General features: G+C 54.5%; 9 protein-coding genes; 2 read left to right on the top strand and 7 right to left on the bottom strand.

Moving 5' to 3' along the window:
* Positions 1–888: 888 nt before the first annotated feature.
* CHC_T00002687001 (hypothetical protein) lies at positions 889–1,047 on the bottom strand. Its single transcript, XM_005713939.1, has one exon. The coding sequence runs from the start codon at positions 1,045–1,047 to the stop codon at positions 889–891; it is 159 nt and encodes a 52-aa protein (XP_005713996.1).
* Positions 1,048–1,073: 26 nt separating this feature from the next.
* On the bottom strand, positions 1,074–1,790 carry CHC_T00002686001 (hypothetical protein). Its single transcript, XM_005713938.1, has one exon. The coding sequence runs from the start codon at positions 1,788–1,790 to the stop codon at positions 1,074–1,076; it is 717 nt and encodes a 238-aa protein (XP_005713995.1).
* Positions 1,791–2,155: 365 nt separating this feature from the next.
* CHC_T00002685001 (hypothetical protein) lies at positions 2,156–3,294 on the bottom strand. XM_005713937.1 is given in 2 exon segments: positions 2,156–2,190; positions 2,191–3,294. 1 exon segment carries the CDS (start codon positions 3,292–3,294, stop codon positions 2,191–2,193), a length of 1,104 nt encoding a protein of 367 aa, XP_005713994.1. The 3' UTR covers positions 2,156–2,190.
* A 1,293-nt stretch (positions 3,295–4,587) lies between these two features.
* Positions 4,588–6,534, bottom strand: CHC_T00002684001 (hypothetical protein). XM_005713936.1 is given in 2 exon segments: positions 4,588–4,989; positions 4,990–6,534. The coding sequence occupies 1 exon segment, from the start codon at positions 6,532–6,534 to the stop codon at positions 4,990–4,992; it is 1,545 nt and encodes a 514-aa protein (XP_005713993.1). The 3' UTR covers positions 4,588–4,989.
* Positions 6,535–10,320: 3,786 nt separating this feature from the next.
* On the bottom strand, positions 10,321–10,485 carry CHC_T00002683001 (hypothetical protein). Its single transcript, XM_005713935.1, has one exon. The coding sequence runs from the start codon at positions 10,483–10,485 to the stop codon at positions 10,321–10,323; it is 165 nt and encodes a 54-aa protein (XP_005713992.1).
* A 2,755-nt stretch (positions 10,486–13,240) lies between these two features.
* CHC_T00002682001 (hypothetical protein) lies at positions 13,241–13,450 on the bottom strand. Its single transcript, XM_005713934.1, has one exon. It carries the CDS (start codon positions 13,448–13,450, stop codon positions 13,241–13,243), a length of 210 nt encoding a protein of 69 aa, XP_005713991.1.
* A 425-nt stretch (positions 13,451–13,875) lies between these two features.
* Positions 13,876–14,392, top strand: CHC_T00002681001 (hypothetical protein). XM_005713933.1 is given in 2 exon segments: positions 13,876–14,139; positions 14,140–14,392. The coding sequence occupies 1 exon segment, from the start codon at positions 13,876–13,878 to the stop codon at positions 14,137–14,139; it is 264 nt and encodes an 87-aa protein (XP_005713990.1). The 3' UTR covers positions 14,140–14,392.
* A 28-nt stretch (positions 14,393–14,420) lies between these two features.
* Positions 14,421–14,588, top strand: CHC_T00002680001 (hypothetical protein). The gene has a single exon (XM_005713932.1). The coding sequence runs from the start codon at positions 14,421–14,423 to the stop codon at positions 14,586–14,588; it is 168 nt and encodes a 55-aa protein (XP_005713989.1).
* A 1,150-nt stretch (positions 14,589–15,738) lies between these two features.
* On the bottom strand, positions 15,739–16,884 carry CHC_T00002679001 (hypothetical protein). The gene has a single exon (XM_005713931.1). It carries the CDS (start codon positions 16,882–16,884, stop codon positions 15,739–15,741), a length of 1,146 nt encoding a protein of 381 aa, XP_005713988.1.
* Positions 16,885–21,178: the final 4,294 nt, after the last annotated feature.

Here is a 21,178-nt window from a genome sequence, read left to right as displayed (position 1 = left end):
ACAAGCATTCTTCTTCTTTCAAGATACACTGGAAGGGATTTTCCTCATCATGCAACGCATGCACGGCTTTTTGAGCAAAGGTGCGCTTCCGCATTCGTGGTTCTGTGCGCCAGGAAGTACCGAATCGTTCGAGAATGGTATCTCAGCATCCGCCAGTGTCCTAATTCGATGAGTTTGCAGCGCTAACCTCCTGGATGGGAGTAGAAAGCTCCATTCAATAATAACTTTTGGACTTAAGTTGTACCGGCACTACTTAAGGCAGCTGAGAGGATCTCATTCCTAAGGACCACTGAGGTCTAAAATCCCTTCGCATCACATGAGAAGCAATCTAGTCTCTCCCATAAGTCTGGCCAATCCTCACGGAACGTGCCCGGCACTCGCGCCTGGGAGACCATCATCCAAGGACCTGTCCACGATATTTGTCGATCATTGCAGGAGACATCATTCGCCACCTCCTTTATTACAAGGGTCCAAAATGTGGCATTCTCGCTTAAACCCGTGTACACACATCATCCACCTGTCAATCATCGCACATATGCATGGAAACAGGGGTTGCGAGGCAGACGGATCCGGCCAGGTGATTAGAACCAACTTACCTGCAGACTGAGCGTAAGCGCAGTGCTGAGAAGCGAGTTTTCACACCAAGATCTATGATGGCTTCCATATATCCGTTTTGCCTCGTACCGTAGCATTGTTCAGGGCCCGCATCGACCCGATATAGAGTTAGATTTCCGTTTTGATCTCATCTTGAGCATGTCGTGTAGTAAGGGCGTCGTGTCACAGGTCCCTGAAGAGCAGGTGCACTTGAGACTCGCGCTTCTGAGGGCATCTCAGTGTAGTCTATAATTCTGGTTATTGGGAGCAGGGGTACGGAGTCGACCGCTTGAACTAACTGTCCATCAGAGGGATTTGACGACTAGGTACTTCTCTATCAATAACCGAGCGTGCGCTTGAAGCATGAAGCTTTCGCTCACCTACAGCGCAGGTGATCCCAATTGTTTCAGTTGCGTATGAACTGTTTATTCCCGGTCTCCAAAACCTGGTCATAGGTGCTGTCAACTTGTATTAGTCGTCTACAGTCCGCGATCTGCGCCTATTTGCAGAAAGTGGCGAACGCTAGTCAGCCTTACCATAGCCGTTGGGATTTCCTGATTGCCAACGCCAGGTATCGGCGCACGTCTCCTCGACCCCAAGTTTGGCTTCCCATCCGAGAAATTCTCTAGCAAACTTGGGATCTGCATACAAAATGGAGACATCTCCCTCTCTCCGAGGAGCTTCCTTGTGCTGGAGCTCCCTTCCACAGGCCTTCGACATGCCCTTGAGCATGTCCAGGACAGAGAAACCCTTACCCGTGCCCAGGTTGACTGAAACGCAACCAGGCTTCTGCGGGATTTTATCAAGCGCGGCGACATGTCCCTTGGCCAGATCGACAACGTGGATATAGTCGCGAACACCAGTACCATCGGGGGTGGGATAGTCCATGCCAAAGACGGTGAGATGCTCCCTGCGACCGACGGCGACCTAAGCGACGTAGGGCATGAGATTGTTGGGGATGCCAGTGGGATCCTCCCCGATCTGACCGGAAGCGTGGGCGCCGCACGGGTTAAAGTTGCGGAGGATGAGGATGTTCCACTCCGAGTGATGTTGCCGACGCGGATGAGCGACTCCTCGGACGAGTTATCAAGGTTGTCCACGACAACGACCTTGTGGCCGGATTGCACGAGCTCGAGGACGGTATGCGAGCCGATATAGCCGGCACCGCCTGTGACGAGGATGATATTTTCGCTCATGGTGGGGAGTTGGAGTACGGGGATGGGGGCCGAAGGTGGGGCCGGGAGTGGGGGCGGGGGGTGGGGAGACAGGGCGGAGCGGTGGTAAGGTGCATAGTAAAAAGAGCTTGGTCGATGGCAACGGGCCCTTGCTGGCCGCAACTCTGCAGGTGTGACTCAAGGAAGTACCGCGCTTCCCGTACTCCTTTCAGAAAACGCTACAGTGAAAGGTCTTTTGCCAAGTCTCCCCATATGAAGCTTACACTTTTGTAGAGCATTGCTCGCGAAAAAGTAGGTTCACATGGGTCATATTTCGCTTCGATCACCTCTGCTTGGGTGTAGAAGTGTAGATTATCTACATATGATATGAACGATAAACATAATCCTTTCGTCAGAGTTGGTTCAATGCTTTATGTCATGTCTATTCATATCTATCGTCATGGCTATCAGCTACGTCTTCACTGCCGTTTACAGGACCAGTGTGCAGCGCAATTTTCGCCTTCATGTCCGCAAGCTTCGTCTTCCGATACATTCGCATCAGCTCCAAGCGGTCCCTGATGTCCTCTGCGGTCTCGCCGAGAAGAGCAGTACCATAAGCTAGAAGCATGTTTGTATCTGAGAGCATCGCAGTACGTACTCTCGCGTCAGCGGCCTTGATTTCCATAGAAGCGGCTATCCTCTTGTCAATTGCCGTTCGCTGTTGCTCTTGCAGCTGATTTGATCGGACATCCTTTGCCGCCTTGCGCCCAATTGGCGCAGTTAAATCTCGTTTGCGCTTCCTTCCTGTGCTTCCCCCGCGATCACTCTCTGCCCTTTCAATACCATCAGCGTTCCCGAGCACACCGCCACCGTCCGTACCTTCCTCAACCGCTTCGCCGCGTCGTCTGCTGCAGCCACTGCCTTTTTCCGCCTCCAATACGTTGTCGCAATCACGCCTGACATTCGACGTAATCGAAGAATTCGTACCTACGCGACTCGGCCCGCTGTCAAGGGAAGGTAGACTAGGGGAAGAGTTGAACACTTCCGGGGTGCTGTCCGCTGCCGTTCCTTCAATACAAAACTTTGGCGACTCTTGTAGCACCACAAAGGAGTCGTACATTGGCCATTGCTCACGCGGAAGGTCGTCAATAAACCTGTATTCCATTTTGTCAGTCCGCCCCAAGTGGATGGCACAAGCCATCGCATGTATTTGTGTTCGCTTGACGGATCCTGCTGGCTTGGATGCATACACGCGTCGCAGCGCAACGCTGTATCGCTGTACCTGTTTCGAAACTTCTGCAAACTGCTTCTTGATTAGCTTGAAGTCGTACTCGCATTTTTCATCTTCGTTGATGCCGAGTCTGGAGATGTAACGACCATGCGAGTCGGCGTTGCGCGAGTTCAGCAGTACAAACTTGTCCGCTGTAGTCCTCCAAAAGCGTGAACCTGTCTGATCCACGCCCGCAATGGGATCATTCATTGCAAAGAGCCACGCCTCGCAAAAATGAGCGCATTCAATTGACGTCCAATTGCGCCCGCGGCCCATGATACTTGATCGAGATCGCGCACCTCTCTATGCGTGGTATACTGTGACAGATAGTACTTGATGATGCGCTTTGACCACACTACAAGAGGACTCGAAAGGCTGATATATGAATACCATGGCGCGACGCCATGGTATTCATATATAAGCCTTTCGTGGCGTCGCGCCATGGTGTTGGCGCACTTCGATACGCCTGGATGAAAGCGCGCGACACGCCTGCAGAAGAGTTTTGGTTCGCCTTCCCGCGAAGAGTGTACACAGTTGGCTGGAATTCGGCTGACACGCCTGGCACGTGGCATTCTATCGGGGAATCTATTCATCGAATAGAACGTTTTTGGAATCTATCGGCGCTCGGATAGATTCCGAAATGATTCTATTCGATTTTGGAAAGCGATAGAATTGCGCGGTGGGGTTGAAAATCGTGACGGGAAATTCTATTGATCAAATAGATGTGCGCGGTGGGGTTGCTCTTACACTGTGTGTGGGTGTACACTGTACACCTCTTACATCGATCACCGCAGAAGAAGGAGGAATACGTGTACACACGTGTGCCGGGCACAACATACGTGTCATGCCTGCTTCACGGCCTTACCTTCCCGGCCTCCTCCCGAGTAGCGGGAGAGAAAGAGGCAGAGGAGAGGAGAGGAGGGACGAGCGTTTGGCGCCCCGCTGGTGAGGTGCCTCGACTGCACGAGCACCCACCATTGCGAGACATCAACTCGGCGGAAGGGATGATGAACGTTAAATGCTCTTTACTTTCCCCATCCCAATCGCGTATTTCGTGAGAAATCCCGCATTGTGGGCGCGCTTCGCGCTCCGCGTACGAGCGGCCACTGGCGCCGGGCCTTGGCAATTGGAAGCGCACATGCGCGCGGCACGCGGCGGAAGTCTGTCGCGGAAACGAGATGCGGAACGGGAGCGTCTGTCCGCGGGGGGCCGTGTCTACAGGTGACGTGGTCCACAGCGACGTGGTCCACAGCGACGTGGTCCACAGCGACGTGGTCAGCCACTTTGTGTCATCCGGGGGGAGAATCTGGGAGATTACAAATGATCACTTACACTGCCGAGAGGCATTGTGAGCCAATCACCGATGACGGCGGCGGCCGTGGCGCCAGCTCATTGGGTGGTTGGCCTCCGCCAAATTACAGCCCACAGGCCGGGCTCAAGGGCAGCTTCCCCCGCGCGCTCTGCCGCGCGCGGGCGCAATGAGAGCGACGAATGAGGCCGGGCTGCAGGCGTGGATTGTGTGAGCTGGTGTTTGGGGGTGTTGCTGTTCGTCTACTTTTTGGCTCCGTCTTCCTTTTTTCCCCCCCCTCACTAAACCGTGGAGCCTCCCCTTTTATCGCCGTCCCAGGGCGTCTAGAAGGCTCCAGAACTCATTACTAGTTTTCAACTAAATTCGAATTGTAATTCTAAAATCAAAATTTGTAGTCACATTAAAATCCGGCCACACGGCCCCCTTCTCAGGCCGGGCCGCGGCACCGATGGCCACCATTATTTTTCAAATTATTAGGCTTCCAGCTCGCCTAATCTGAGTGTTCTGAGTGTTGCACTGCTAAAGTTTTACATAAAGGCGCGCCGCCCTGCACCGCGCACCCTTTGACACCTTGCTCCTCGTTTGTGCGAAAGGCAACAGTCCTCGAAGTTTGTGTACACCTGGTAGCCACTTACCCGTCATCCCTAGTATGTCGTCGGGGGTCAGTCTGCTAACCTGGGCCGACGTAACTGGCTCCGGGCTGGTCCCGCGGTTCCCGGCTTACCTTTCCCCCTGGGTCCCTTATTCTTGTTCCTTGTGGCTGTACGGCCTCCTAGCAGTTGCGATTCGGCGGGAATGTCCGGGAACATTCCGCCGGCGCCTTCCTCCAAGTGCCAGATGCCGTGCGTACTATCGCATGATAGGCTTCTCCCATCCCGGGTAGTCAACATCCTTCCCTTGGCAAAAACAGTTCTTCCTCTAACGTCACCTAGTGTCAGCGTCCCCAGGCTTACTCCTCTGGGGTCCGTCTGCCTGTTGGGGCAATAGCACCCGGTGTCCGCATTGACCCTCAGCACCGTCATCCCACAGTCTATGGTGAGCAGCACGGCGTCCATGGTCACACCGGCCAGCCTGGCTAACCTGGCTAAGTCAACTTGCTCGGACCGGAGTAGACCCATGGCCTTGTCTATTCTCTCACCAGTCTTATACAGCCCTATTTTTCCGATTGAGTATCGCACCCTCTCTTCCACGCCTACCCACTTTTCCAGTTCAGGTGGGCGCGTTATCGTCGTCCCCACCACTCGGTCGGTCTCCGGGCTGTGACCCGACACTAGTAGTTCGGTTCCGACGTCGTAACCCGCTTCTAGATACGTAACTCCCGACGCCTGAGCGGCCCTCAGTAAGGCGTCGTCCGTCCTCACTCCAATGAAGTCAAGCCGGCCCGCCACTCTCTCAGGAACGCCCAACACGATATGCCTGGGCCCTTGTAAGTCCACGAGCCTGCTAGCCCTCACTTCTGATCCGTCTCCGAACCTCATCTTCCGCAGCTTCCCTATCGGGTTAGTCCTCGGGCACCCTCCCCGGTCTTCTCGGGTGTACGGTCCACTGGCGGGTGATACGCGTACCCACGAGGTCTCGGTCAAGGCACCTGACACTCTCCCTTTCACGATGTCTCTCATATCCGTAATAGGCAATACATGTAAATCTTCCCTGGTAGTGATGTCCACTGGTCCTTGGATAATAGGTAGCACCAACTCCGTGTCCAGCCTAACTCTGCTCCCGGAGGGGGGTCCACCTTCCCGTATGCTGGGGCCGAGCCCTGTCTCTAGGGTCACGCTCCCTTCCGACACTAGCCGACCTAAGTGGAACAACATATCCAACTGCTCCTCTAGCAGTAGACCGTCTGTCCTCCCGTGGGGGGTAATCCTGAAGTAGCTGCAGGGCATCTCGCTAGCCATCCGCAAGCGTATGCTCCTCCAGCCCGAGCGGCGTACACACAACCTCCCGTCTTCTAACCCCAATGTCAGTCCTCTAGCCCAGGGTTTGCTGCCCCTGCTAGGTCTATCTGCACTGACACTTATTGTCTGTGCCCCTGGCTGGATTCTTGCCCCACTGTCGCGTGGCGTGCGGTGTGAAGTATCTGAGCACGAGTAGTGGTGTGTACACGACCAGCACACTCTGCAAGATATCCACCTTGTGCAGCCCTTCACGTGGCACGGGCATACACAGTCGTCGTCGTCTTCTCCACATCTCGGGCACGTTGGCATTGGTACGCGCTCGGTGACAGCTCGGTGCCGCCGGTCGTAGTTGCTGCGTCAAAAGTTTTGACGCCGGTTTTGACTCAAAACCGGGGCACTCTCCATGGTCGTGGCGGTAGTCTCTGTAAATCTCCTCGCCGCGGCACGGTAAAATTGAACGATATCATCAGGTAGTGTTTGTACTGTACCTAAAGTTGTCTTCCCACACGTGTGGCCGGGTTTTAATGTGACTACAAATTTTGATTTTAGAATTACAATTCGAATTTAGTTGAAAATTAGTAATGAGTTCTGGAGCTTTCTAGTGTCTAGGTGACAAATGGCCTCATATGAGGCCAGTTTTTAGGCGGGCTTTTGCAATTCAAATAATTGTAGAAATTTATCGCTACTGTAGTGAAAAGCTTTCGACTAGAGTACTAAACGTTGGCAAACCAGAAAACATTTAATTCCGTATCTCAGTCTTCTCTAATCAACACTTTCGTCTTCCTCTTCCCTAAATTTCTTCAAAATGGTGAGCGTCAATGATCCTCGAATTATTGCAGGTAACCGCGTCCACACTCGTGCAAGACTGCTCACCGCTCAGAGTAAATGTCGTCGCATGTATGGAGCCTCCTGGAAGATCAAGTTGGTCACGGGAACTGTCATTGGCATGAAAACTGACAAAGTGAAGGGTCGCAGTGTCACTTCAGTCAGGGCTAAATGGGAATTATCAGATGGCGTCAAGGAGGTCACGCTTCGCATAGCTAACATCAAGGCTGGTGAAGTGATGGGCCTGATCGATGACGGTCCTGAAGATCATATCCATCAAGAAACTGAACATTATGCACAACCGGAGCCTACAGAGGACCGCGTGACGCCACTGGAAGGAGCACTCAGCCGGAGCACGAAAATCTCCGAGAGTGACGAAATGGATTCCCAAGATGGCCTCATGAATGTCCACGGCCGGGCCTGGAAGCGTGAGGAAGTCAAGATGCGTTTAAATGATATGGTACCGCCGAGAAGATGGAAGGTGATTGGACCGATCGATGAGATTATATCCCGTGGTCACAGTCCATCTCAAATGCATCCCATGGACTACTTCATGTGGATTTTCCCACAGGAGCACTTGGCATTAATGGTTTCCTACACCAACGATGCAATGGAATCAAGGGGACTTCGCTTGACCCTAAGAGGTGAAATTTTGAAGTTTTTCAGGGTGCCAATCCTTATGACTCGGATTGAATTCAGCACCAGAAGGTCTCTTTGGAGCTCACAGGAAACCAGCAAATATCTCCCGCAACCTCAATTCGGAAACATTATCTCCCGCAAAAGATTCGAGGAGCTTCGTCAGAATGTCACGTTCAGCTTTCCAGCTGACTCAAATGACAGATGGGGTATTATCAGAGACTTCATGGTCGCAATCAACGATCACAGAGCATCACATGTGATTCCATCACAGAACATCTGCGTTGATGAGAGTATGTCACGCTGGTATGGACTTGGAGGAGATTGGATTGAAACCGGTCTTCCTCATTATGTGGCCATGGACCGAAAACCCGAGAATGGCTGTGAGTTGAAGACTGCTGCATGTGGAAAAAGTGGAATCATAATAAGAATTGAGAACGTCGTCTCAGCTGAGGAGACTTCTTTAAAGGATTTTGAAAGTGACCACTTACACGGAACCGCAGTGACTTTGAGGTTGTTACAGCCATGGTTTCACACCAATCTTGTTGTCAGCCCGGATTCGTACTTTGCTTCTGTCCACACGGCTGAATCACTTTATGAGAAAGGTCTTAGATTCACAGGTGTAGTGAAGACATCTACCAAGAAATATCCGATGAAATATCTATCTCATCTGGAGATTGCTGAAAACGAAGAGCACGTCACACTAGTTTCGAAGCCGGTGGCCGGGCCTCATCTCATGGCAGTGATGTGGGTAAACCGAGACCGCAGATACTTTATTAGTTCTGTCGGAACATCCAACGAAGGAACTCCAATCTATTGCGAGAGATGGCGTACACGTCATGGCGTGACAAGAAAAGAGGAATTGTCTATCCGTATTCCCTCAGTCTGTGAGCAGTATTATGAAACTTGCTCTCAGATTGACCGCCACAACGGATCTCGTCAGGATGATCTCGGCTTGGAAAAGAAGTTCGAAGTCAAGGAGTGGTCTATGCGTGTCAAAACTTCTTTATTGGCCATTTGCATTGTGGATGCATGGAAACTGTATGCAGGTGCAAAAGGAGATGGTTCTAAGATGTCTCCAAATCAGTTTTATTGTGCGCTTGCTGACCAGTTGATTGATAACAAGTATGATCGTATATCGTTACGTCAGCGAAAATCAGACAGTGCTGTTGAAGATGAAGATGTTGGGTTTGGCAGTGGAATTGGTACTCACCTAACTCCAACCACTCGCAAGCGGACAAGCGCATCCGGCGAGGAGACTTGTGCTCTTTATCAATCCAGATGCAATATTTGCAAAGGTACAAAGAAGTCAACGTTTATTTGCTCAGCCTGCAAGTTATATTTTGACAAAGAAGTATACCATCACCAGACTAGGCGTGACTGTTTTAAGAAACATGTCAACGAACGTCACGATCTTACTTACAAAGGTAAGTACTACTAGTGCTTAAATCGTTCTCGGCCATTAAAACTGACTAAATGGGTCAGCATTTGAGTAAAATAGAGCAAAAAGAGATAAAAAACTCCTTTTGTTCCCTATGGTTCTATCCTGCGTCTAAAGACTTGCTTGGAAGACCTGCAGCCGTGTCGGAATGCCCCTTTATGAGATGTCACCGTATTCAATCTCATGTTCGAATGGGCGCTATTAAGCGTCCTGGGCTGCAGGTCACGAACAAGAACCATGGAGATCCCCGAAGGGATTTTTCGACCACTAAAGTGCTCAGCGAGGAGTTGAACCCCGGCCTCTAAGACTCAGCGATCCTTGCAGACCACTGAGCTGGCTTTTCAGTTACCAACTAGTCGTTTATAGTTGTCTTTATAGTCGTTCAAAGTTCTACTTCGTAAAAATTGTGCTCCTTTTGTTCTATACTTGCGAAAATCTTAAATTTTGTTTAAATTTTACTGTAGAGCATTTGACCTCATATGAGGTCAAGGGTGACCTCATATGAGGCAAATTGCCGGTCGTCTAGACACTAGACGCCCTGGGACGGCGATAAAAGGAGAGGCTCTGCGGGTTGGTGAGGGTGGGGGGGGGGGGGGGGGGAAAGGAAGGCGGAGCCAAAAAGTAAACGAACAACAACACCCCTAAACACCAGCTCAAGGTCTTCTTTAAGACAGCATGGACAGCCATGTTTGGATGTATGCGTCCGTGTACACGTGTGTGTATGGGGGTGAAGACTCAGCCGGAAAGTAGCGAGCGTCTCTATCAGTATGCCGAGCGTCGCCGGGCGGTGCAACCCAGAGCTGTACTCTACTTGAGCTCGCGGGGCCGCACCGCCCACCGCCCACCCCTCGGCATGTCTATTTCTCTCCCACCCCCCCGCTCTTGATCTCGTCGCTCGCCGAGTCTTTCTCACATGTCTACTTCTTTGTTTTGTTTCTTTATGTTGTTTCTATGTTGTTTCTACTTCTAGTTTGTAGGTTTTGACCCGACAGTTTCTATGACTACAGTATCGTAGCGTATTCCCTTGCGGACGTCCTTTGCCAGGTAAAATTACCAAACTCTTCATGTTCGCGATTTTGAGACGGTGGCCCAACCCTCTCTTTGAGATTTCACAAAAAACGTCTGTAAGTCATAGTGACGAAAAACTTTCTACAGTACAACTAGGCACAAGGTTATGACACATTTCTCAAAATCTAGAGTGTGCCACCGTCTCGCTCCTCAACCTTGTCCTGAAACGCGTGTGCGCAAATTTGCTCCCCTGACTGACGAGCACTAGTTTTGCTCAATGACGACGAAGGGCTCTCCGGGCGAAACGCAAAGCCGACCGGGACATGCCTGAGCAGGCATGCCTCCCTCATCTGCGCTGCTGCTGATGCGTCTCCGCCAAGGAAGTAATCGCAGCCGCTCCCTCACCTTCCGCAGGATGTCCTCCTTCACATTTTCGACCTCATGACCCCCGCTCAAACCACCCCCTTCTGCCAGCTGTGCACCACCACCGCAGCAGCTGCCGCAGACCCGTCCATCTGCGCCTCGCTCGCGCGCCGTCATCTCGGCATCGCCCCCGCCCAGCACGCGCTTTCCGCCGCCACCCTCGTGTCCCGCTGGTGGTTTGCCACCGACGCCTTCGCCCCGGGCGTCCCCGTCCACTTCCGCAAGGGCTTCACCGAGATCCACGCCCGCGGCAGCGTCGAGCGCGACGTCGCCGAGGGCTCCGTCGCCGCCTACGTCTTCGCCGGCCGCCACAAGGACGCGGCCGCCCCCGTCCCCGTCCCCGCCGTCACCATGCACTCCTTCCTCGAGGCCGCGGGCCCGTTCCCCATGGAGGGCATGCCTCTGCGCCTCATCCACGTCTCCGAGCCCGCACCGCGCGATCCGCCCGCCTTCCCGCCGTCGGCCCCACCCCCGCCCGGCGCGCCCGATGCGCGCGCGTGCTCGTCGTCGCCAACGGCCCGACACGGCTCGCGTGTGCCGTGCCCAGCGGCGACCGCCTGCGCGTGCTGGACGTGCACGTGCCGCCGAAGCTGCTGCTGACGAAGCCTCGGCTGAACACGATGGCCGTGGAGTACGACCGCGCGTCGCGCGCCGCGTACTGGCTCAAGTCTGTCGACGTCGTGCCGTGCACCTTGCCGCTGCGGCCGATCGCCGACGACGCGCGGCGCTTCGCGCCGCACGTGCCGGACATGACGCCCCCGCGCCCGTGGGCACACGTCGAGGTCGAGGACACGGATAGCGAGAGGGGAGGTAGGGACTTGATGCTGTTGTAAAATATATCGCTCTCTCTTGCTAGGATGTTGCGCGGTTGTTCTGAGAGCGGGCGATGCTGGCGGGAGCTGGAGGATGGGAGCTGGAGAATGGGAGCTGGAGAATGGGAGCTGGAGAATGGGAGCTGGAGAATGGAGGATGTGATGTTGGAGCGGGAACGCGGAAGACTGAGATACGCTTGCTGGTGGAGGATGCTAAAGTTTACCTCACCGCCGCCGCTATTTCAATGGCATACAGATCACGGAGTCGACATTCTAGAGTGAATTGAGGCCGCCTTGTTGGATCACATGGTTGGATCTCGAGATCATCTTCAACGTCTTCTGTCCACAAAGAGGCCACTCGCTATTAATGACGCCATGTGGCGCCTCTTAGGCCTCTTTGCGCCTGATTCTACCTTGACGGCATGCCGTGCACCAAGAGGGACAAACAGCAACCGGACATACTTGTGGACTCCACAAACCCTGCCTCCCCCTTCTTCCGCTGGCAAAACGCACTCTACCCTTTCCCTACCGAACAAAATCAACTGTTTTCACAGCAAGAGTGATCGCAAAGGCCTACCGCAAAAGCCAACCGCCCCCCGAGACTTGTCGACCATATACTCCTTCACATCACATCTTTTTCCTTGTCGCCAACTAGCCATCCAGAACAATGGTGCTGGGCCATCTCGAAAACAACTACTGGATCGTCCTGTTGGCCTATGTCGCGGCCTTCCTGCCGTGGACCGCCCTGAACGCCTGCGACTTTATCTCGCCGGCGTGGCGCAAGGCCCGCAACGTACGTGTCGCGGGATACACCAACCTGGCCCTTACCGGTATCCCGGCTCTCTACATCATATTTTACATTGTCATTCAAACTGAGGACGATCCCAAAGAAGTGTTCACGGCGGCCGTCGCGTTACTTTTTGCGCTGCTACACTTCTTGCAGACCGCGTGGGGCTTGTGGCAGCTGCATGTGTTTGTGGCGTGGGCTTCCAATAGTATTAAAGCTTTGCGGGCGCTGGGGATTGATTATGAGTTGATGAATGCCGAAGAGAACAAAGCCAAGCGTAGGCGAGGAAGGGGCAAGAACGAAGGCCTGGACGAATCGGAGGTCCTGTCTGCGGATGAGATGGCGGATGAGCCGGAGGTCCTGTCTGCGGATAAGATGGCGGATGAGCTGCTAGTCAGCGACGAACTCATTGAGAATCGCCTTTTTCATGGAAAAGCCCGTTGTTACCTGCAGTTCGAGGACATTGATATCAAGACGGACTCATCGCATAGCAACATTTTTCTCCAGCGCATAATGTTACTGCCGCGTATACTGTCCATATCAATCCGATACGTGTATCAAACAGTTTTGCGGCGGTGCTTTGTGGGAGAGAGTGTGCCGAAAGTGCGTCAGGTGCCTCACAAACCGGAGGAGGTCTGGCTGCGGTGGTCGGTAGCGTTTGCTGCTCAAGGGCTGGGAGGGTGGATGAAGGAGTTTCGAGTTGCGGCAAAAGGGGACGAAGATTTGTCGGGTTTGAACAATATGCAGCAGTACGAGAATCGACGGGACTACGTGGCGAGCCGAGTGCTGGCCACGGCTGGATTAGAGCTGTGCCTAGGACGTTGCGTACCGCTGGGTGAGGACTCAGCTGTGTCGAAGACGGAACGATTGCGAAAAGTGGCCGAGTCAGGCTGCGGTTTGCCGTTTGATGCAAGACAGGTAAATGTGATAAAGTCAGTTGAAAAGGGGTACAGGCCGTACGCTCGGATACTATCGGGGATCATTCAGGAGATGCCGGTTTGGTTTGGGACAGAAATGGAGGGGTTTGATATCGAGAGAGTGGAGTGGCTGGCGATCTTGCTGAACATGGGGGGTGAAGTTCTGTCAAAGAAGGAGGCCCAGAACACCAAGCGGGAGGAAAGAGAGTTCGAGCCGTTGCCGCACAATGATTTTGCAATGGAGAATCTGCGGGAGCAGCTGGGGATCAGGGAGAAGTTTGCTGAAACAAGGTGCCGAAGGAGTCGAGCGTGATGCAATGCGATCTATAGAGCTGTATGAGGGCGCTATCGAGAAGGGTGACCACGTCGGTGCCATGGTGGGCCTCGGTGTTTTGTTCTCAGAAGGTGCCGAAGGAGTAGAGCGTAACGCGGTTCGATCTATGGAGCTGTATGAGCGGGCTATCGTGGAGGGTGACGACGTCGATGCCATGGTGAACCTCGGTGTTTTGCTCTCAGAAGGTGCCGAAGGAGTAGAGCGTGACGCGGTGCGGTCTATGGAGCTGTATGAGCGTGCTATCGAGAAGGGCGAGGACGTCGATGCCATGGTGAACCTCGGTGTTTTGCTCTCAGAAGGTGCCGAAGGAGTAGAGCGTGACGCGGTGCGGTCTATGGAGCTGTATGAGCGTGCTATCGAGAAGGGCGAGGACGTCGATGCTATGGTGAACCTCGGTGTTTTGCTCTCAGAAGGTGCCGAAGGAGTAGCGTGACGCGGTGCGCGGCGTGGCATTGTATGATCGCGCAATGGCGAAAGGAAATTCCGGTAACGCGACTTGCTATCTTGCGATGACGTTGAGGGACGGAGCGGAAGGGGTGGAGCGCAATGCGGTGCGTGCGGTGGAGCTGTTTGAGATGGACATCAAGGCACGGAAGCAGAGCAGGTCAATGGTGTGTCTTGGAAACATGATGCGGGACGGGGCAGACGGGGTGGCCCGCGACACGGATCGGGCGATACAGTTGTACGAGATGGCGGTCGAGGAAGACAACAACGCGGAGGCGGTAGCCTAACTTGCGGCGTTGCAGCGGGACAGATGAGACGGCAGTACGCGGGACGAGGCTGAGTGAGAAGTTCTCACTCACCCTCGCCGTCACCCACGCCGCCTTCTCACCGAAGAAGGCGGGGGGCGGCATGGAAGGCGAGGGCAGTGGCGGGGGAGGTACAGTACCACATGCCACATGGATAGGCGGCGTAATGTACACATTTTTGGTGTAATTGTTTTGGGTGTAATTATTATTATTATATATGACAACATTAACACGTGTACAGTAGTGCATTCGTCATCGCCGCGATGGCCTTCTCCTTCTGCCGGAGAGGACGACAGGCAAAAGGGAGGACGACGGAGCGGGACGGCAGAGTTGCAGGCGAGTCTCCGACACCGGTGGCCAACGTCGACTCGGTGCTAATCGAAAACACTCGTCTGTACGCTACAGACGTAACGATACTCGGTTTCCATTAAAGGCAGAGTAGCCGACTTTCCTTCCCCGAATCTACAGTATGTATCGGTCGCCCAGTTTAGCCCATCCCTCAGTCGGCCTCCGACAGCTCCGTCTGCATGGCTCCGTGGCTCACCGCCTGCCGCATCGCTTTCGCCGTCTCGCCGCCGACCCGGCGCGCGCGTCACGTGCTGCGATCCGCATGCCGGGGCGCGGCCGTTGCGGCGCGTGGCGCTGCGCGGCTGCGCGACGCAGCAAGACATCACCCCCGCGCACGCAGTGCTGCGCCGCGCCGCCCACTCGCAGGGCCTGGACGTGGCGCGACTCAAAACCCTCGTGCGGCTCACGGATCTGCTGCTGAGTGAGAGCAAGCGGTACAACCTCACGGCGATCCGCACGCGCGATGCCGTGCTGCTCAAGCACGTCGTGGATGCGCTTAGCCTGCTAGCGGCGCTGGACGCGGAGGCTGCGGCCGCTGCCATCGGCCTGCGTGTCGTCGATTTCGGCACGGGCGCGGGGTTCCCGCGGCTCGTCCTGGTTATCGTGAGGCCGCAGTGGGACGTCACGCTGCTCGAGGCCGCGCGCAAGAAGACGCGCTTCCACGACCTGGTGGGGCGCAAGCTGGTCCTGCCCAACGTCCCGTCCGTGTGGGGGAGGGCGGAAGAGGTCGGGCAGAGTAAGATTCATCGGGGACGCCATTAGAAGGCTGGGCGGGAAGCTGGAAGGTGTGCGCGAGGCGTGGCCGTAAGAGTGGATGGAAGGGCAGGGGGAAGAGGCGGAAGAGGTTGACGGAAGAGATTGACGGAAGGAAGAAGTGTATTGTGGCCGTGAGGAAGGTGAAGGCAACGCCACGGGCGTTTCCGAGGTTGCCGGGGGTGCCGAAGAAGACGCGTTTGTGAGGCCGCGAATAAGTTTGCGGGGAGAGAAAGGCGTCGGGAGAGCGGAGAGAGGAAAAGTGTCGGTTGAGAGATGTGGCAGGGAATAGGAGGGCGTGTGGGCCAGCCACCACCCGTGAGCTCGACAACCAACAGCGTGGAGGTTGCGTAAGACCGCCATCGGCAGCGCAATATGTGCGCCGCAGCGCTGGGTGTCTCGATATGGAAAAGCGCTAGTTTCCGGGAGTTGCGCAGACTGAGCAAATACATTGGCGCATCGCCGTTGAGGTGATGCGCGTCATCGCGCAGTTGCCGCAGGGCGCACATCCTTCTCAGCGACGTATTCGACCCGTCCGGCGAACGCCTCCGCGCCGTGCAGCCAGGGCATGCGCGGGAGCAGCGGGAGGACGACATAGCTGCCTGTCTCGATAGGGAGCGTATCTCGGAATGCTGTGGGGCCCAGCTCGCCGAAGACGCGCTGCAAACCGCGGAAGTTGAGCGGGCGCTGGTCGAACTCCGTGGCCCACTCGAGCAGGTTGAGGTAGTCTTCGCGGTACGAGGCGGCCAGGCCGTTGTACTCGCCGCGCACGACGCTCTGGCAGAGGCACCAGATGCGCTCGTACGGGCCGCGCAGCTCGGTGGGGCCCGGTTCGAGCCGCACAATGGCGCCCGCGCTGCGCAGCGCGTAGACGCAGAACACGCCGTACTGGCTGAGCTTCTCCTCCATGCGGAGCCACGTCCTGCTCCGGTAGTCGCGCCCCGTCGCCACGAGCAGGGCCGGCAGCAGCAGATACGGTGCCACGCCCACACTGAACCAGTCGATGTAGTCCGCCGCGGGCACGTCCCGCTGCGCCGCCGCCGCCGACACGCAGTCGATCCACAGCGAGTACGCGCGGAACCCCGCGCTCGCTGCGACCGCGCTCGCCACCGTCACCACATCCGTCCATAGCCTCGCCGATATGTTCCGCCCCTTCGGGCCTTCGTGTCGGTACGATAGCGAGAACACACCGATCGCCTCGCGCTCGACGCGCTTCAGCTCCGCGGCCGTGATGCGCGCGCCTGCGTCGCCGCTCAGAATGCGCGGCAGGAGGCCACCGGCGGTAGCAGGAGGCACCGCCGTCGCCATGGGCCGCGTCAGTCCCTGCGCGACAACAGTGTTCGTCGCGAGATGCGGGAGGTGAAGGTCACCGCACCATCGCTGAAGCGCTGCGCGTGAGTACAGCGCCTCCTCGTTGCTCCACAGCCTGGCGGTGCAGTAGTGCGTGAAGCCCTGTCTGTGGCTGGTCGTCACGTGCACGCCTGGGCGGTGGGGCGGGCCCGGGAACGGCGGCACTGGCGAGAGTTGTCTCAACTGAGACTGGACGGTACGGAGGTGGTAAGCTCGCGCCTGGGAGAGCGCCTGTTTCTCCTCCGTCGAGAGCTCGGAGAAGCTACCCACAGACATCCTGCGAGAAGCGCATCTTCTCTGCACGGTAGGGCCAGAAAACTTCCAGAAACGAGGTGCTGTAGTTTCGCGAGTTTGGTAATCGTTTTGGCCGAAACTGTGCAAATGTATGCCTTCTTCTTCTTTATTTGAGGGGTCAAGGTTAATTCCTCCTTAACCCGAAGAACCCTTTTAATTCAGACTCTCCTTCCCCCTGCCTCCTTATCATACGATGCATGCATGTGCCGGTAGAGAGGGCCGCAACTCGTGTAATTTGCCTAACGGTAGGCGTCAGCCACAGCTCAAGTTGGGTAACGAATTCGACTTTCGACGGCCTCGCCGACTTGGATCTTCTACCGCGTGCGAGTGACGTAAATTATGTTTAGCGTATGCGGAAGAGGCGGACAGGGGGTGTATTCGACGCCACCGGAGCGTGGCGAAGGGGAGAGGAGAGCTACGCCTGGGGGCACTGGTTGGGGCAGAGGAAGGGCGGGAGTTGGCAAAGAAAGGCGGCGACAGGAACGGGGAGAAAGGGCAGGTGTGGGGCGGGGCAGAGGACGACCGGGACGAAGGAGCACGCGAGGGAGTGAGGGATACCCGGCTTGTCCCAGGGTTATGGGAGGTTCCGCATATGTACTCCAACAACATCACCAAGTTCCTTTTCTGAATGGGACCTCAAACCGTGCCTCTAGATCCGTTGCACAGTTTTTTTTTTTTTTTTTTGTGCAGATGCACAGGGAAGAAAAACTGCCAGGTACGACTGCCCCGAGCCGCACAATGCGCTATCACGGGGACACACGTACTCCCCTTTGGCTTCCCCAGAGAACCTCGCGGCCACTTCTGTGCATCGGCCAATTCCCAACCAAAGATACACCCTGACTGATGTCGGCTACACGGTGACAGCGATTGTGCCAGCGATTGTGCCATTCACCCTTCTCCACTGGTCATATCACCTGAGTCAGCTTGGCCGCTTTTCTTGAAAAGTCGCCCTTTTCGTATTTCCCGAAGCCTTCACGCAATCGACGCACACATTTCACACCCAACATCACACCCAACTGTCAACCGGCGGCGTTTTAACCTCACGCGAGGGGCTTATGACACCTTTTGTGTTACCAGTCGAGGCATACTGTCCCTGGTAATATACCCTTCGTTAGTCAGAAACAGAATTGTCTCAAACTCACCTTGGTTACTGCCCAAACAGCTTGCCTCAGACGCAATGATCTTAATCTTGAGGACGACCAACAGCAAATGCATAGCGAATACGTGAGAGGCACGGGCGCTTGTCGGTGTGTTAAGCATGACCTGTCCCCCGAGGAGGCCTGGGCTATAAGGACCCGTGTGATTTACATCTTGCTCAGAGGAAGATTGTACTTGCGGAACTGGCATGGGGCGATGAAAGCCGATATTGCCTATGCGGAAATTGCGTCAGCGTCGTGCGGAGTCGATGGTGCGTTCGGAAAAACTGCTGTTGCTACGTAGCTGTAGCCACACTTGGCCTTCACCACGTCGAGGAACTGTCACTTGTTGACATACGAGCAGGCGGATATGGCCAATGCGAAGGCGGAAACGACCATAGCAGACCTAACGGCATGTCGTTTCCCCCACAAGCTAACTAGATTCGAAACCTTCTCCTCTGCTTCCGGCGAAGATGGAAGCTCAGATTCAAGTAAGGCGCGATTGGTTGGTGCTATGGCAAGAATGGTGAACGGGGCAAGCAAGGCGAACGGCACAGCGGCAGCACAGTACAATTGAGCCCTCAAGCGCGTTTCAGTGACTTGGGCACAGCACAATAGGGCAGGTACCAGAGCCATGCCCGCGGGCCTGAAGAATGCACCCTGAGGCGGGAATGACGCCCTCCACCGCGAAAGCTGCTCTCGCGGCGATAATTTGGCGCAGATTGGGACTTCGAGTATAGATATGTATGACAGGGCCCCAGCAGTGAGGCCTACAGTAGCGGTGACGGCGACTTCTAGGACGCGCGAGTATTGAGGGTCCATGACGGTGGCGAATTTACGGGAACGCAGTTGAAAAAGCCAAATGACCAACGGAGTGATATCGGTGTCAAGGAGTGAGTTTGGTAGCGTTTCACGGGCTGAAGTGGTTAGGGGTAGCTGAGCGCTGTCGATTTCTGTTAGTGCCTCGAGTGTGCGCAAGAACGATCCGGTTTGCGAGTGGTGCGCTGGGAGACGCAGAAACGCTGGGAGACGCAGAAACGCTGGGAGACGCAGAAAAAAAACCTGGCGCCCAATCTCAACATCAAGTTGCAGAAAAAAAACCTGCCGTTCAATCTCAACATCAAGTCATTTGCGGAGGTTAAATAACCTAACGTTTCATATTTTTGAAAACATTTCGATGTACAGTAGATGGTACCGGTCTGCGAGGCGATGTAACGAAAAATCTGGAAAATTTCCGTCCAGTTTCGCCTCTCAAGAGGTTCTATGTTCTGCAACCCTCTGCCGGCACCCAGGGACATTATTTGCAGAGAGAGAGAGAGAGCACTACCGCGTTGCACAGAAGAGTACACTCAGCGTCTCTATCTGACATGCAAGCAACTCTATAGCAATACCACATTCATCAGTGTGTTGCAGGAACGAATCTCTGATCCGGCTCCCTCTACACTGCGGGGTGCTCGGGTGCTGGCACCGCCAACTCTTTTCTCGGAACGGCCCTCTAGTGTCTATCTGACAATTTTTTAAGGGCCGTTCCGAGAAAAGAGTTGGCAGATAGACACTACCCAAGGGTAGACACTAGAGGGCCGTTCCGAAAGAAGAGTTCGAGTAAAGGGGGTTGCCGGTGTTGTCGGACAGTGACAAAAAGTTCGGACATGCAAAATATTTGTAAGAAACATCCTTGACACGGGCCAAAGTGCGGCACCGCCGCCTAACAGCGCCAGAAAGTGCGCTGTATCTCATAACGAAGTGGATGAAATTAAAAAACAAATATCCCAATCGATTGCGCACAGCGTTTTACGTATAGGAGTGTAACAGCCAGAGCACACAAAACAGGCGGACTTTTCAAATTCTCGTCCGGTATCCCTTCGACCTATTCCAACTCACTGTCAACTCAATTCACAGCATTCCGATATACACATAAACGCCAACTACTTCTAACTTCTATACCTGCCCTTCTGGACCACTTTTGGCATCTCGCGAATGAAAAATGCCGCCTGCTTCGCGTGAACAGCGCATTATGGCTGCAATGAAAATGGTCACAGATGGCCAAACCTACAGGCAAGCAGTAGAACGACACCAAATCCCCAGATCCACAATTGCAAGCCGCATACAAGCTGCCTCTCCCTCCTCGCAACGAATTCGAAAAATCCGAGCTGGTCTCCGCACACTCACATCAGTTGAGGAAGACCTTGTGCTTAATCTCATAACTCGCTCTGCTGAACGTGGATTACCTTTAACGCGGAGACTTGTCAAAGAAGCAATCGAAATTATCATAAGTCGTATGACTCCTGCACGTCGCCTCGTGCTCAAGTTTAAGGGAGGGACACCGGGAACAAGATATCTACGTAACTTTCATCGCGGCCACAGGGACAAGATACTGTTCTCCAAGCCACTGAGGGAAGAAGCCGTTCGATTTCATGCATGTAACGGTGACTCTTTAACAACACATTTTGCTCGTCTTGAAAAAATTATTCAAGAGCACAACATCGACAGCCCAAGGATCTGGAACTGTGACGAAACAGGCGCAGCACCCGGGCGAGATGCAAATGGAAAGCAGACTTCACGTGTATATGTCACCAGAGCGGGGGCGCGCGACGCCAAAATCGGACATTTTCTGAGCACAAGCAGGGTGACAATGCTTCCAGCGGTGAGCGCAGACGGTGAGACAGTGCCACCGATGTTTGTATTTAAAGGCTCGCGGCTTCCATACCGTGTTGTGGTTCAAGACGGCATGAAAGCTGTGCAGACATACGCTGATTGCTTGCCCCGAGGGTCAATCGTATCAATGAGGTCCGAAGGCGGTGGCGTCGATACAAAAAAATTCTTAGAATGGTGCAGGCATTTTATCTCGAACGTGAGGGATCTGACTAGAGGTGTCCGTAAAGTGTTGCTGATACTGGATGGGTATCGGTCACACATGTCTCTTGCAGCTCTTGAGATGTTGGACTATAATGATGTTATCGTTTATGCACTACCCGCCCACACATCAGGCAAAACACAACCTTTGGATGTGACAATTTCTTCTCCTTTGAAGGGTGCTTTGAACGACGCTATAAATTTAGCCGTGGCAAAGGATGAACAAAACAACTGGGACGCATTCGCATTTTCCAGCATGTTGAGGTACGCCTACAAAAAAGCGTTTA

Source organism: Chondrus crispus, genomic scaffold (assembly GCF_000350225.1).
Source record: "Chondrus crispus Stackhouse genomic scaffold, scaffold_15, whole genome shotgun sequence".
In the NCBI taxonomy this organism is placed as follows: Eukaryota; Rhodophyta; class Florideophyceae; order Gigartinales; family Gigartinaceae; genus Chondrus; species Chondrus crispus.
The sequence above is the reverse complement of the archived record's forward strand: the minus strand, read 5'-3'. Positions and strand labels throughout refer to the sequence as shown.

What these genes read in the sequence shown, in the direction of transcription:
- CHC_T00002687001 (XM_005713939.1), bottom strand. Translation starts at nt 1,047, where the DNA reads ATGACCAGGTTTTGGAGACCGGGAATAAACAGTTCATACGCAACTGAA.
- CHC_T00002686001 (XM_005713938.1), bottom strand. Translation starts at nt 1,790, where the DNA reads ATGAGCGAAAATATCATCCTCGTCACAGGCGGTGCCGGCTATATCGGC.
- CHC_T00002685001 (XM_005713937.1), bottom strand. Translation starts at nt 3,294, where the DNA reads ATGGGCCGCGGGCGCAATTGGACGTCAATTGAATGCGCTCATTTTTGC.
- CHC_T00002684001 (XM_005713936.1), bottom strand. Translation starts at nt 6,534, where the DNA reads ATGCCAACGTGCCCGAGATGTGGAGAAGACGACGACGACTGTGTATGC.
- CHC_T00002683001 (XM_005713935.1), bottom strand. Translation starts at nt 10,485, where the DNA reads ATGAGGGAGGCATGCCTGCTCAGGCATGTCCCGGTCGGCTTTGCGTTT.
- CHC_T00002682001 (XM_005713934.1), bottom strand. Translation starts at nt 13,450, where the DNA reads ATGGCACCGACGTGGTCACCCTTCTCGATAGCGCCCTCATACAGCTCT.
- CHC_T00002681001 (XM_005713933.1), top strand. Translation starts at nt 13,876, where the DNA reads ATGGCGAAAGGAAATTCCGGTAACGCGACTTGCTATCTTGCGATGACG.
- CHC_T00002680001 (XM_005713932.1), top strand. Translation starts at nt 14,421, where the DNA reads ATGGCCTTCTCCTTCTGCCGGAGAGGACGACAGGCAAAAGGGAGGACG.
- CHC_T00002679001 (XM_005713931.1), bottom strand. Translation starts at nt 16,884, where the DNA reads ATGTCTGTGGGTAGCTTCTCCGAGCTCTCGACGGAGGAGAAACAGGCG.